General features: G+C 38.4%; 1 protein-coding gene across 1 annotated transcript; it reads right to left on the bottom strand.

The window, feature by feature from the left end:
* Positions 1–2,311: 2,311 nt before the first annotated feature.
* Positions 2,312–12,664, bottom strand: RIBC2 (RIB43A domain with coiled-coils 2). Its single transcript, XM_015870492.2, has 7 exons — positions 12,454–12,664; positions 10,484–10,565; positions 7,894–8,238; positions 7,634–7,752; positions 5,043–5,270; positions 3,424–3,590; positions 2,312–2,465 (listed from the first exon to the last, which is right to left on the bottom strand). Exons 1-7 carry the CDS (start codon positions 12,571–12,573, stop codon positions 2,384–2,386), a joined length of 1,143 nt encoding a protein of 380 aa, XP_015725978.1. The 5' UTR covers positions 12,574–12,664; the 3' UTR covers positions 2,312–2,383.
* Between the last annotated feature and the right edge of the window lie 67 nt (positions 12,665–12,731).

Here is a 12,731-nt window from a genome sequence, read left to right as displayed (position 1 = left end):
TCTTCTCTAAGGATATAAAGAATGAGGCTATTAGTCTTTGGAGTTTAATGAAAGCATTTTTTTTTGCTGTGTTAACAGCAATTGTGCAACTTCTACTATGACGTCTAGTGGCTGCTGTTTAATTTCTGTGGTTTCTTCTACAGACAATTTTTATGGTTCTTCTGTTAAGAATTAGGATTGCTAATAAGAAGCCACAGGAATTAGATTTGTCAGGGTCAATGTTCCTTACAGTTTTGCTAAGCAGCACTAGATCTGTGAGCATGGTTATCCATAGAAAGGAAAAATTTAACAACATCCTCTCCTGACTATCAAGTCCTCCTGCAAATACTTCACTTTATTATCAGTAAAGAAACTAATGTATATTTTTCTAGACTTGGGACATGCCCATATTTATATGTTAATCAATTCTCCTGGCAGGTAGTTTGTCGAAAGGAACCACTGCAGTAAGGATTATCTTTCTGAAGCTGTCTGTGTAAAATGCAGGGAGTACATACAATTGGTAAGGCTGTGCCTTGTAATAAATCCTGAAGAGCACAGTATCCTTCAAGAAATATTTAAGCCAAGAGAAAGCATGGTTAAGTCCTAAAAAAGACCATTCAAAGACTGATGCAGAGAAAGGCACATAAGTATGTTAGCAATAATATAAGTTTAAAGAAAAGTAGTGGCAATGTAGCTGGCAACAATCTAAAACAACCCATAGATACTGAATAAATTCCAATTTTATCCAAATTGCTTTCAAAAAAAAAAAAAAAGCAGCATCTACTGCTAATCATTTAAAGTACCCTTCATACTTTCTGTCCTCAGCCTTCTCTTCTCCAGGCTGAACAAGCCCAGCTCCCTCAGTCTGTCTTTGCAGGGGAGGTGCTCCAGCCCTCTGATCATCTTTGTGGCCTTCCTCTGGACACTCTGCTAAAGTTCCCTGCCTTTCTTGTATTGGGGGCCCACGATTTGGACACAGTACTCCAGATGGGGCTTCACAAGGGCAGAGTAGGAACCATCACCTCCCCGCCTCTGCTGACCACCCCTTTTCTGATGTATCTCAAGATACCATTTGCTTTCCGAGCTGCAAGAGCTGGATCATGTTTGGTTTTTCATCCATCAGGACCCCCAGGTCCTTCTCTGCAGGGCTACCCTCCAGGACTGTTCTTCCCAGTCTGTACATATGCCTGGGATTGCTCTGGCCCAAGTGTAAAACCTTGGTCTTTGCTGTCTTGAACCTCATTAGATTGAGCTGGGCCCATCTTTTGAGTCTGTTGAGGTCCCTCCGTCTCAGTTTATCTCCGTCAGTTTGTTTAAAACATTTTTCCTAGTTAGCTTTGTGGAAATCATCTTCAACCCTTTCCACAGGAATTCAGTTATCACTTATCTCAATACAGAGATCAGTGGACTCTATGTAAACATCATTAGGATGCTTTTACAGCAAGTTTACATCCTAGAACCTAGGGCAAACCACACTTAATCTCATAAAATGTCTATTTTTACTTAGTGAGCAATCTTTTAAAGATCTTAGAATTGAATATGACCAAAGATTCAGATACACATCTCTTCTGCTTTAGATAATTTAAGTTTTCTAACCCTCCTTCCAGTCCATTGCATGTAATCTCTTTCCCTAATGAATTTCATTTATTGGTATCTCCATATCCATCTATCTTATGTAGCCACTTACCTAGCTTCTACATATATATATATATTTCCCCTTTGTGATTAAAAAAAAACAAACAACCTTCATTGGCTCTTCAATTGCCAAGTCAATTCTTAGTCGTAGGGATGGAAAACAATTAACTATTACCCTGCAACATACTGAGCTTTTTCTCCTTGGTTTTGTCTGGTGCAAGCCCGCTTCTCCTTGCTTTCATCACATCTTTAAGCTATCCCTACATTCTTCTAAAGAAGTATGCTCTCTTGAAGTTTTTTTCCATTATTTCTAATGAGTGATGGTGAATGTAGGAATATTTTCTCCCTTTCCTTTGCCCACCTACTATAACACACATTCAGTTTTTGTACCACGCTTGACTGCTATAATTGCCTCGGTAAATGCATACAAGGGCTGCTCCAGAAGTTACATCTCTCTGACCAAGCTGCAGCAAGTAGCGTTATATTTTAAACTGTGATCACATTCTAGAGATTAAAGACCTTTATAACATCAGTCTTACAGTTAAGACAGAGACACAGTTTAGAAACGATTATGCTTAAAAACTATTACAGTTTTCTCAGCACAAATAGAACACAGCAGACCATCCTCTATTTCAAGTGTGCTGTTCAAACAGCATTATTGATACAGAAAAATAACAGAAATAATCAGCATAAAAAATTGGGATCGGTCAATTAAAAATTTTAATATGCTTTAATTCTCTGTGTACTTCGGGCTAATGCATCAACAATGTCATCGACTGGTTGTATTGAACTGAGCAAAGTACTGACTTGTTGGACAATTTGAATATTCTTCTTCTTTAAGATAAATGTTCCTAGCAACAAATAAACAAAGAAAAAGCACAGTTAGTGAATGTTTTATCATTACACAGAAGTTACTTGAGAGACCTAAGGAAGATGTAATGTATAAATACATAACTACTCACAAAATTCAGAATTATTATGAATGGAATTAAATGTAACTGTATCTCCAATATGAATATCATGTCTCAATACAGCAAATTTTAGTTTTCATCCTAAAGTAACCTTCAAAATCCTCACAATGAAAAGCTAAATTATCATAATTCAGAATGTTTGCTTTTATAATAAGAAAACACCAGCTATTAGGAATTCTTTTGCAAGATGTATAGATGGATACGTGAAGAGAAGGAAAAAAAAAATCAGATTGGAGGATTAGAACAATGAATCAGTTGGCTTGATTATTTTTCCCTGTCACGTATCATCTTCCCTCTTTCTCAGCACATCAGAAACAACACCTGTACATCATGATGTCAGTGGCTAGCAAGAAAATCACATAGTTTTGTCATAATGTCAAAGCTCCATTTGTGTGATCAACTTCACTCAGAGCTATGAGAAACTGGAATTTTTTAAAGGAGTGGACACCTATTTTCTTAATTATTTCAGAAGGAAGGTAAATTAACGAAACACACAGTTTCATACCCGCTAATATGACTTGCTGTCTAACTGTATTTATTTGCCCTTTGCTGTCTATATATACTTAACAGTCTGTTGTCAGTGGAACACTGCTAAGAATTTCATCTACTGTTGATCCACTGTGTGGATCAGTAAACATCACAGTCTACTCTTTGAAGGTATTTTCAATGGCAGTTCTTAATCTGAATTGCTTATTTTTTTAAAAAAAGTATAATTTTGCAGTAAGTTTGTTAGAAAAGAAACAAACTCAATACAAGTAGAAAAGTTCTTTGAAAGCCAAGCAATTGTATTAATGGCAAAGAGTTTTTTCAAAAAGAAGAAATCTCTCTTGGCGCTTACCTTGATTTCTGCTCATGGGATAGTTGTGCATTTATGCTGTCTAGAGCTTGGCGGCGTTCCCGATTCTGTCGTTCTTGATGCCGTTCTAAAATCAACAGTGCTCTTGCAGCCTGCATATTTTGCCTATCCCATTCAGCATCTCTGTGGCGTTCCTCCTCTTTTTGTCTCTACAAGAGGGAAAAGAAATGCTTTATTTTTTTTCTCTAAGACACAACATCCTATACAAAGTCTTATTGGTAAATTTATCCAAAAAACAAACTTGTTTCCCTTTACTGAACACTAGGGGTAGCAATCAAAATAGGGAGAGAAAGTATACGCTTCCAAACAAGGTAGGAGCACACATACTAGAGAGTACTAAAACAGTTCAGATTAGGAAGCTACTCTTTTCTAAGGAGCACTCCCTAGAAGAGTCTCCTACTTTTGCAAAAGAAGAAGGTAAGAAATATAGCTAGACTACTACTCTTATCTACATACTAGCTCTTTCCAAAATACACAGATTACCTTTAATTAATTTATTTATTTTTTAAGTTGCTAGAGCCAAATAATTTCTTTCTCTATCACCTCTTTGTCATTCTACCACTTCTAATGCATTTCTTATTTGATATCACTGTGTACTGAATCAAGAACAAGACAGCAAAAATCTTCTCACTTTTCTCAGTAGGGCTTATTTTCTGCCATCTTAGCAATTTAAATGGCTTCAGCATAGGACCGGAGGAGAGTCAGTACCAGTACTTTCATCATGAGCTTCAAAGAAGCCCTTAAGAAAAAAAACAACTCCATATTCACCAGAGCAGATAAGACAGTGTAAGATATGCTATTGTAGGGATTTTAAAAAATAAAAATTGAACATCCCTTCATTAAGCTAATTCAGCTCCTGCACTAAATAAATTAAGTAGCTTCCTATATACTAATACCTATGCCAACACACTGCAAAAAGAAGAGTAAGTTTCTTCGTTTAGATTGCTTTCTTCCATCCACCTGCAGCACATTAATTACTGGCAATATTTAGTTTTTCTATTGCAATCCCATCTCAGAGTGTGAAGTAGAAAGGAAATTCAGCAACTTCTAAGACTGTGAAATATGCTTGAGTTGTATCACTGGACCAGCTCTCATTGCCTTGCTCAGGTATCCAGTGTCCATGAGGACACTGCTCCAGCATATCTCTCCTGCTGTGACTGTCAGCTCCCAGCTCCTCTTCCCCTATGGAGCAGACCATTCCCATTCCTGCTCATCTGTTGCTGGCAGTTCATGCTGTTTCAAGTTCTACACTGAGCACCAAGAAGCCTGGCCTTTGGGCTGTGCAGGGCCTTGTTTTCCAGCTGGCAACCAGGGACCATGCCCCAAGATTCCAAAAGCCCCTGGCCTTGGGCTTCACATCAACCTACCTTTCAGCCCAACCCCAAGGCTCCAGCTTGCTCTTGCTTCTCCCTGGCATGTTCCAAATGCTTCAGAGACAGCGTATTAAGTGTGAATGATTAACGTTTGGGTGAAACTCTGAACAACAGAAAAAGTCTTAAAACTGGCTATGTGGCACCAACTTAAAAATATGTTCTTCAAAAGATACTGTTTATAGTACTGTTACAACTAAGATTACAGAATATGCACATAAACTTAAATACCAGCTTCTCCAGAACTTGTTGCTGTTGATCGGAGCGGATTTTCATCAACTGATCATGACTCATTCCCTTCCACCGATCTGTGACCACACGATGCGGACCAAAGGAACTGATGGCTTGATCAGGGTTTTCAGAAAGTAAGTCTCCTTGAAGCAGGTTGGAAATTTCATCCATATTATCTTTCATTGTTTGACGCTTATCCCGCCTCTTTCTATCAGCTAGATCAGCAGCCTGAAGTCAACAGAAGAAGAGAACTAGTAGCTCTTCTGATAGAAAATATTAACTAAGGGGATGCAACAAACTTAGCACCTACAAATAGATTTATTCTCAAATTGCATACAATTGTCAACAGCATCACATGTAAACATTATGATCAAGGCCCTCCTGGTCAAAGAGACTGAAAATCTAATGGCACACATTAATTATATAAGCATAGCAGCATAGTTTTAATATTATTGTATCTCCTCCTTGCTAGGGCACAAAGAGCATGGGCTGTCAGACCTGTCTCTTGCATATATGGTTTTGCACATATATCATGACTGCAACAGGACAGCGGATACCAATTTCTCCTGTTTTTCCAAGATTCTCTCATTGTGTGCTGAAAATTACTGGCTTTGAAAGTGAGAAGTTGAAAACTCTGAGCCAGAATCACTAAAAGATATCAACAACTGAAAATGACAGGCCTATCTAGACCCAAATGTAGAAATCTGGTCCTTTGCAAGAGTTACAGAGAAGCATTCTCCACTTAGCAAGCATGTGATCCATCCCACCAGAGAAGACTTCTAACCTGGATTTATCTCTACACTTGCTTTTATGGACTTCAGGTTTCTAAGACTAGAATTCTCCCAAGCATCAGGACTGAAGAATGTCAGAGGCAATGACCCATTAAAGACTAGACCAGAAGAAAAAATAACAGAAGAATCAGATGTGCAAACTAATAAAAGATGAATTCCTATTTTTAATGATAAGTCAAGCCTCAAATTAAATAAGATTATGCAGGAAATACCATGTTCATTAGATGATTCATAAAAGATTACAAATGCCAACAAAAACACAGAACAAAAACCAGAAAGATTTCCAAGGTTTTGATATTTCTGGGACTCCGAACCAGAAAATCTTGGTATATACTTTTAGTTTATTAATACTACAAATACAGCGATTATTTTTAACTGTGGAAATGCTCCAAAATAAAGCACATTTAACAGAAAGTCATTTTGGATGGATTTAACATAAATAACTCCTGAACAATTATGAAGAATTACTGAAGTTTAAACAGTGTAATTTTTATTAACATCACTTTATTAAGGCAGTTCCACTGTGATTTAGTTCCAAAATAGGCACTTATTCCTTGTTATCTTAACCTTCTCACTAAGAGGGAGAGCCTAAAGTTTTCTGAGCTGCCTGGGAATCTTACTGGAGAAAACTCTCAACCCCATGCATAGCCATGTATTTAGCACTACAAAATGATTAACGACACTGTGAAATAAAGATTTTTAACTGGATAAAATCTGATACATTTTCCATCAAGTCAATTGCCCAACAAAATGTAATTCATTGGTGTAGCATGAAAACAAACCAAAAAAGCAAACAGATGCACAAATATATGCTACTTCATTTCTTTTAATCTGTGCTCCACACTTTGTAATCAAAATATACCATACCTTATGTAGGTAATGTGAACGTGCTTTATTTTGTTGCGACTAAATAAAGGTAATTCAGACCAAATATTGTTTAACTAAACAAATAGTGTCCATCTAGCCCTTTAAGCTGTACATATAAGATGTACAGGATTAACCTAAAAAGAAAAACTGCACAGTAAGATGAAGAATTGGAGCATGACAGATTGCAGTACTAAGACAGTTGGAATGGAAGTGAATGGACTGGAAGACCATCAAGTTTAACTGCCTGACCTCTTTAAAGCTAACCAGAAGTTACAGCAAATTATTTCTGGCATTGTCTGAATGCCCCTTGAACCTTGGGGCATCAACCACCTCTCTAGGAATCATGTTCCAGTGCTTGACTATCATCACAGTATAAAATTGGTCTGGTTATCAATGATACAGAAAAGTTCATGTCACGTTTCAATGAGCTCCAAAGCCTGTTTGGAAAACAACCAACATATACACATCGTGCTAAAAACAATGGTCTTGGGGCAGTAATAGAAGTGATAAAAACAAAAAGCCACTGGTAGTAATTTTTCCACACAATGAAAAAGAAAAGCTGTCAGAGGCAGTTAAAATTATCAGATGACTGAAATAAAACCAGAAAGAAGCACTGAAAACTTTTGCTGTACCCCACTTTACAGACTAGAAGTCCCAGAGAGACAAGGAATTTTTGGCTGCCTCCTACAGAAAGCTAAGAACCAGAAGGAAGAATTCTCAGAGAGTGTAATTAGACAGAGAATGGCCAGATCCTTGCAGAGGACAAAGAAGTGAATAAATCTTCTGACTCATCACTGAAAGGTAGCTGCTATCCAACACCTGTGAAAACATCACTATTCGCTGTACTTATGCTCACTGGTCATCTCCTTTCTTTCCCCTCCAATTCCTCTCCTCCTCTGCTCAGAGAAACAGAAACCAACAAAATGAATTTACCTGGCTTTTGTTAAAGTCTTTGGTAGCTTCACAAACAGCACGTCTAGTTCTCTCTTCCATTCGTTGTTGCTCCATAATCTTTTGGTCAAGTTGAATCCTATTCTTGTCATGAAGATCATCTGCATTAGATTAAAATGAAATGTAGTCAGTTTTCTTAGACATATGTGTCATATGAATATGGAGGGAGGGGAGGCTACAGATGTAGCAAGCTGATTTAGGAAACTATTTTCCAATCCTGTCACCCTATCTTCTTTTGATACCTAAATATTTTTGATCAGCTAATGCATTCTTGCGTTCTCTCTGCTGCTGAAGAGACCACTCTCTTAACTGCTCTTTTTGAAATTTCGTCCTCTGAGCATAGTTTAAGTCTTCACCCATAAACTTCTGCAAACCAGATACAGTGCATCGAGGATCATTATCTGAAAGTCGAGCAGGTTTGTCCTTCTTTAAAGCCTGGGGATCATATAGATCAAATTCACGTCTTGTTTCTGGCTTCTGAAAATTCTTCTGAAAGTTACTGACAGCCTTGTTAATGTTTCTGATATTGCATTTCTGTCGTTCTTCTAACATACACAGCATCTTGTCGTGCTTCTTCATTTCATTAGCTAGAGTAAAATGAGGACAATGAACATATAATTCTTAGAAGGGTATACACATCAAGATGGAAAATGACATTCTCAAAAGGAATAAATAGGAATATATGTATTGCAGGGTCAACACTTCAGGAATGATCTACAAAGAGTCATTCTGCAAAATAATATTAGTAATATTTATTTCTAGATTACTTTAATCTTTCTATGAATTAATTTTCTTATTATTGTTACAATTATATATACGCATGTGAAAAGAATACAGTAAGTACCTCTAGAGCTATTAAATTTCATGTGATGAAAGCTTACTTTAACAGATTAAGTGTACTGTTTACTAATTCTTCATATTTACTTCCAATTTACTATTATGACTAAAATACTATGGTTTCCTTATTAAGAAACACACACACAATAAAGGATTCTCAGTTTAAAGCATGTAGATACGTAGGCTGCTCCAAAAGTAATGCCTCCTGTTTATTTCCATGGAAACTGCAACAGATAAAAAGAGCACAATAACACTATTTGACAGAGCACATTCTCAGCTATAAAATACTATTTCTCAACACAGTGTGCCCAGTCTGTGGGACCTTTAGAAGTGATACCATCGAAAAGGTGTTCCAGCCACAGAGAGTCACATCAAGAGTTCTGAGATGAGTGGACATAGCTAATATTTCTGTGGCTATGTGTTCTGACTCAGCAGTACCTCTCAATTAGAGACCTGTTTGCAACACAGGCAAGTCGGTGGATGATACCCCAAGGCAAGCAATAGTGCTGATGCACTGTTGGAAAGGCATGCCATTCAGAGAAACCTTGACATGCTTGAGAAGAAGGCTCACAAGCATCTTTAAGTTCAACAAGGCCAAGTACAAGTCCTGTATATGAGCTGGGATAGTACATACATCAGTATAGACTAGGAGATGAATTGATTGGGAACCACCCTGCTGAGAAGGACTTGGGGATATTGCTGGATGAAAACTTAATATGTGCTTATAATGTGCCCTTGCAGCCTGAAATGTTAGTCATATCCTGGCCTCATAAGAAGTGCAGCTGGCAGTTTGAGTAAGGCAATTATAGCCACATCCCCTGTCAACAGTAAAGAATGGGGTGTTGTGTAACTCACTTTGGGGCCCCCAGCACAAGAAGCTGTTGAAATGAGTCCTGATGAGGGCCCAATAAAAGAGAGCTGGAACACCTCTCCTATGAGAAAAGGCTGAAGGAACTGGGCTTCTTTAGCCTGGAGAAGAAAAGGCTTCAAGACGACCTTATTGCAACCTTTCAATGTGTAAAAAGGGCTAATAAGAAATAGACTTTTTCCTAAGGTCTGTAGTGACAGAACAACAAACAAGGATTTTAAATGTAAGGAAGGTAAATTTGGATTGGATGTGAGAAAGAGATGAGAGTGGTGAGAATGGAACAGGTTGGCCAGAGAAGTTATGGATGTCCTATCATGTCAAGTGTTCAAAGTAAGCCTGGACAGGAGTTTGGGCAGCCTGATCTAGTAAATGCTGTTCCTGCTTATGGCAAGGGGGTTGGACTGTCCCTTCTAACCTATGCCGTTGTGTGACTTTAGCAACAGAAATCTGTATAATATTCTATCTATTGATTCTGTATATGAACAGCCAGAAGGAACATAAACTTATGTTGAAAGACAGCAGTAAAATAAGTTTGCCACTTCTGCTTGAAAAATAATAATTATTTTTCTAAATGATCCTATATTTTCAGGTCTCTAACAATGCTATTTATCGTGATTTATTAAAAGAAAACACAGAAGATTGAAATCTATTCAGAAATACATACCATTTTACCCATGACAATATGAATGAATCCCTGTGATAATAAGGAAAACACATTCTACCAATGCAAACATAAATAGGGATACACAAAGGATTCAGTTTGTAAGTCTGAATTTAGACAGAAGCCTAATTGCACATGCACCTAGAAATACATAGATATACAGAACTGATATTTGAGGAGATAGATTTCATTTGAAAATACATGGGTGTCCAACCTTTTGGTTTGCTGGGCTGCACTGAATGAAAATGAATTATATTTGGCCATATATATAAATATATAATATAGTTAATACATACAAGCAACAAAAACATTATTTTTTTATTTTTTTTTATTAAAACGTTAAAAAATAACGCAACAAAAACAAAACCAGTAGGCTGGACGTGTATGAAAAGAAAAAGGAATGAAATACAGGACAAATCTATTTACATTCAACTTTATACAAACATTAGACTATCTATGAATATACCAAATTCTTCATTTCGTGCTTTTTCAGTTGCTTCTTGAAATTTTCTATCCTTGACCTGGGCATCCAATGCATCTTTATCAACCTATTAAAACAAAACAAAACAAAGAGTAATAACAACAACACACCAGCTGTTACTGGCTAAGTCACTGGATGTCATTGTAAGACATAAAAAAAAACTACTGACAATTCTTCAAGAGCCTGATAAAGTATTTTAATAGTCTCTGCCTATTAGAATCATAGAATCACTAAGCTTGGTAAAGACCTAAGATTATCTATTCCAACTATTCCAACTGTCCACCTACCACACATGCCTCTCAGTGCCACATCTACACGTTACTCAAACTATTCTGTCTCATTTCTATAACAATAAAAGAGATGTAAGTTGACCATTTGCTTCACTTTCAATCACTACCCCCCTGCTTTGCTTTCCTGATTTCTTCCAGTTCTTGCTGTTTGTTTTTTTTTCCCCCCTCAGATGACTTCCCTGTTGCCCCTCACACTTATAACCATGCACACCAGAGGATGAGAAGTGCAATAGCTATGGAGCATTTACCTCTGTCACACATGCAATTCTCATTGCATTAAAAAAGGCCAACCCACTCTGGGGAAGCAAACCTTTATAAAATACAGATTTTACGCTGTGTTCTTTTTCACCAGGGCAGAAAGCAGAGGGCCCTCCAAAATACTGTTAATGTGAATGCATCCATCAGTATTTTATCCCCACATGTTAAAAACTACTCAATCCCCAGTTCAAATATTTTTAAGCTGTCAAATATTGCCTTCATTTTTGAATTGTTGCAGACAATCACTCAGATAAATTAGTGAGAGAATGAGAAAACAAAGAATCTAAAACCTCTTATAGAGGAAATAGAGATATACTATATACCTGTATAGCTTTGTTGACTTCACCTGTTTTGGATGTGGCTTAATTGCAAACAGCAAGAACAGTCCCTTCTGTAAGCACTTCTTGCTCAGCCAACAAATATGGTATTATTAAATGATGTTCATCAAGATACTCACAGAATTCTTCCAATACTTTCACTTTAGATGTTTGTCTCGTGTAAATGGAGCTATTAAAACCTGTCCAACGGTCGTCCTACAACAGTATTTGGGAAAGACCTCCAGATATGGTGTAAATCAGCACTGCTCAGTAAAGTACACTGAGATCCAATGATCTTCCCTAAGTGAGAAATGGCATTTTACATTTAATTTTTAAGGCCCAAGAAAAGGCATCTAACAGAGAAAGTGTGTTTCCTGGCAAAGAAAGTTGAACTTTCTTACTGTGCCCACCCAACTTTTTGTTAAAACACATTATTAGCTCCTACCACTTGACTGTACCATTGGCTACCATGCGTCAGGATGCTGTACCAGCCTGTTGAGTTCCTTGCAGGAATTGCTATTTTACTATATAACTGACTGCTGCACAGAGGTCACAAGAGCAATTCCAAGGCAAACGGATCCTTCTGCTGACATGTGAGATGCTTCATTACCTGAGATCACTTAGATCAGACTGTCACCTGCTGCAACCCTACCTGCACAGTGAAGTTAACACACTGGGCTCATTTCTTTCCACTATGCGAGCTCCTAACTTCGATTATAAGCTAGGTTCTTTCCACTAAGTGAGCTTCTAACTTTGATTATAAGCTAGTTATTGCAACAGAGCCCTGAAAAGCAACTTAGCAGCAACATCTAAACTTATTTCACCTCACAACACACGCATCCAGAATGTTAACATGAGATTTCAGGCACAGTAAGGGAAAATTAACTACCACAAGTACAGAATCTTCACGGCTATTTAGATAACTACAAAGTACCACTTGATTTCCTGATACCCAAACACAAATTCGGGGTGTTTGCTGCCTCTTCCCTCCCCTCCCCGGAGCCAGACCGACTCAAATCTACTCGGCTCCACAGCCGGGCAGGCTCCAACCGCGCCCCGACCCGCAAAGGAGGCTTCGGCAGCGCCTCACCCCGATGGTCCGAACTCGCACGTTAAAGATGCGGCCCTGACGCTGCAGCTCCCGCTGCCGCCGCCGCTCCAGAGCGGCCGCCTCCTGCAGCTCCCGCTGCTGCACCGTCAGCCCGCTCATGGCGCCGGCAAGGAGCACAAGCGGCGACGATGGCTACCAAAGCACAACACACCGCATCGCCATGGCAATGAGCTCCCGCCCCCTCCCAGCGCCTGGTGGCCAATCAGGCGGGGCAGGGAGCACGAGGCAGGCTGCGGCCTTCTATGTCGGCCGCTAAG

This window comes from Coturnix japonica, chromosome 1 (assembly GCF_001577835.2).
Source record: "Coturnix japonica isolate 7356 chromosome 1, Coturnix japonica 2.1, whole genome shotgun sequence".
In the NCBI taxonomy this organism is placed as follows: Eukaryota; Metazoa; Chordata; class Aves; order Galliformes; family Phasianidae; genus Coturnix; species Coturnix japonica.
This window is presented reverse-complemented; position numbering and strand designations above follow the sequence as displayed.

Bases quoted from the DNA above. Each gene is read 5' to 3' on its own strand.
- RIBC2 (XM_015870492.2), bottom strand. From the start codon at position 12,573: ATGAGCGGGCTGACGGTGCAGCAGCGGGAGCTGCAGGAGGCGGCCGCT. The intron at 3,591-5,042 runs GTATTTAAGTTT...TCCCTCTTGTAG, and splicing joins AACAAGTTCTGGAGAAGCTG to AGACAAAAAGAGGAGGAACG. The intron at 2,466-3,423 runs GTAAGCGCCAAG...ATTTGTTGCTAG, and splicing joins TCCCATGAGCAGAAATCAAG to GAACATTTATCTTAAAGAAG.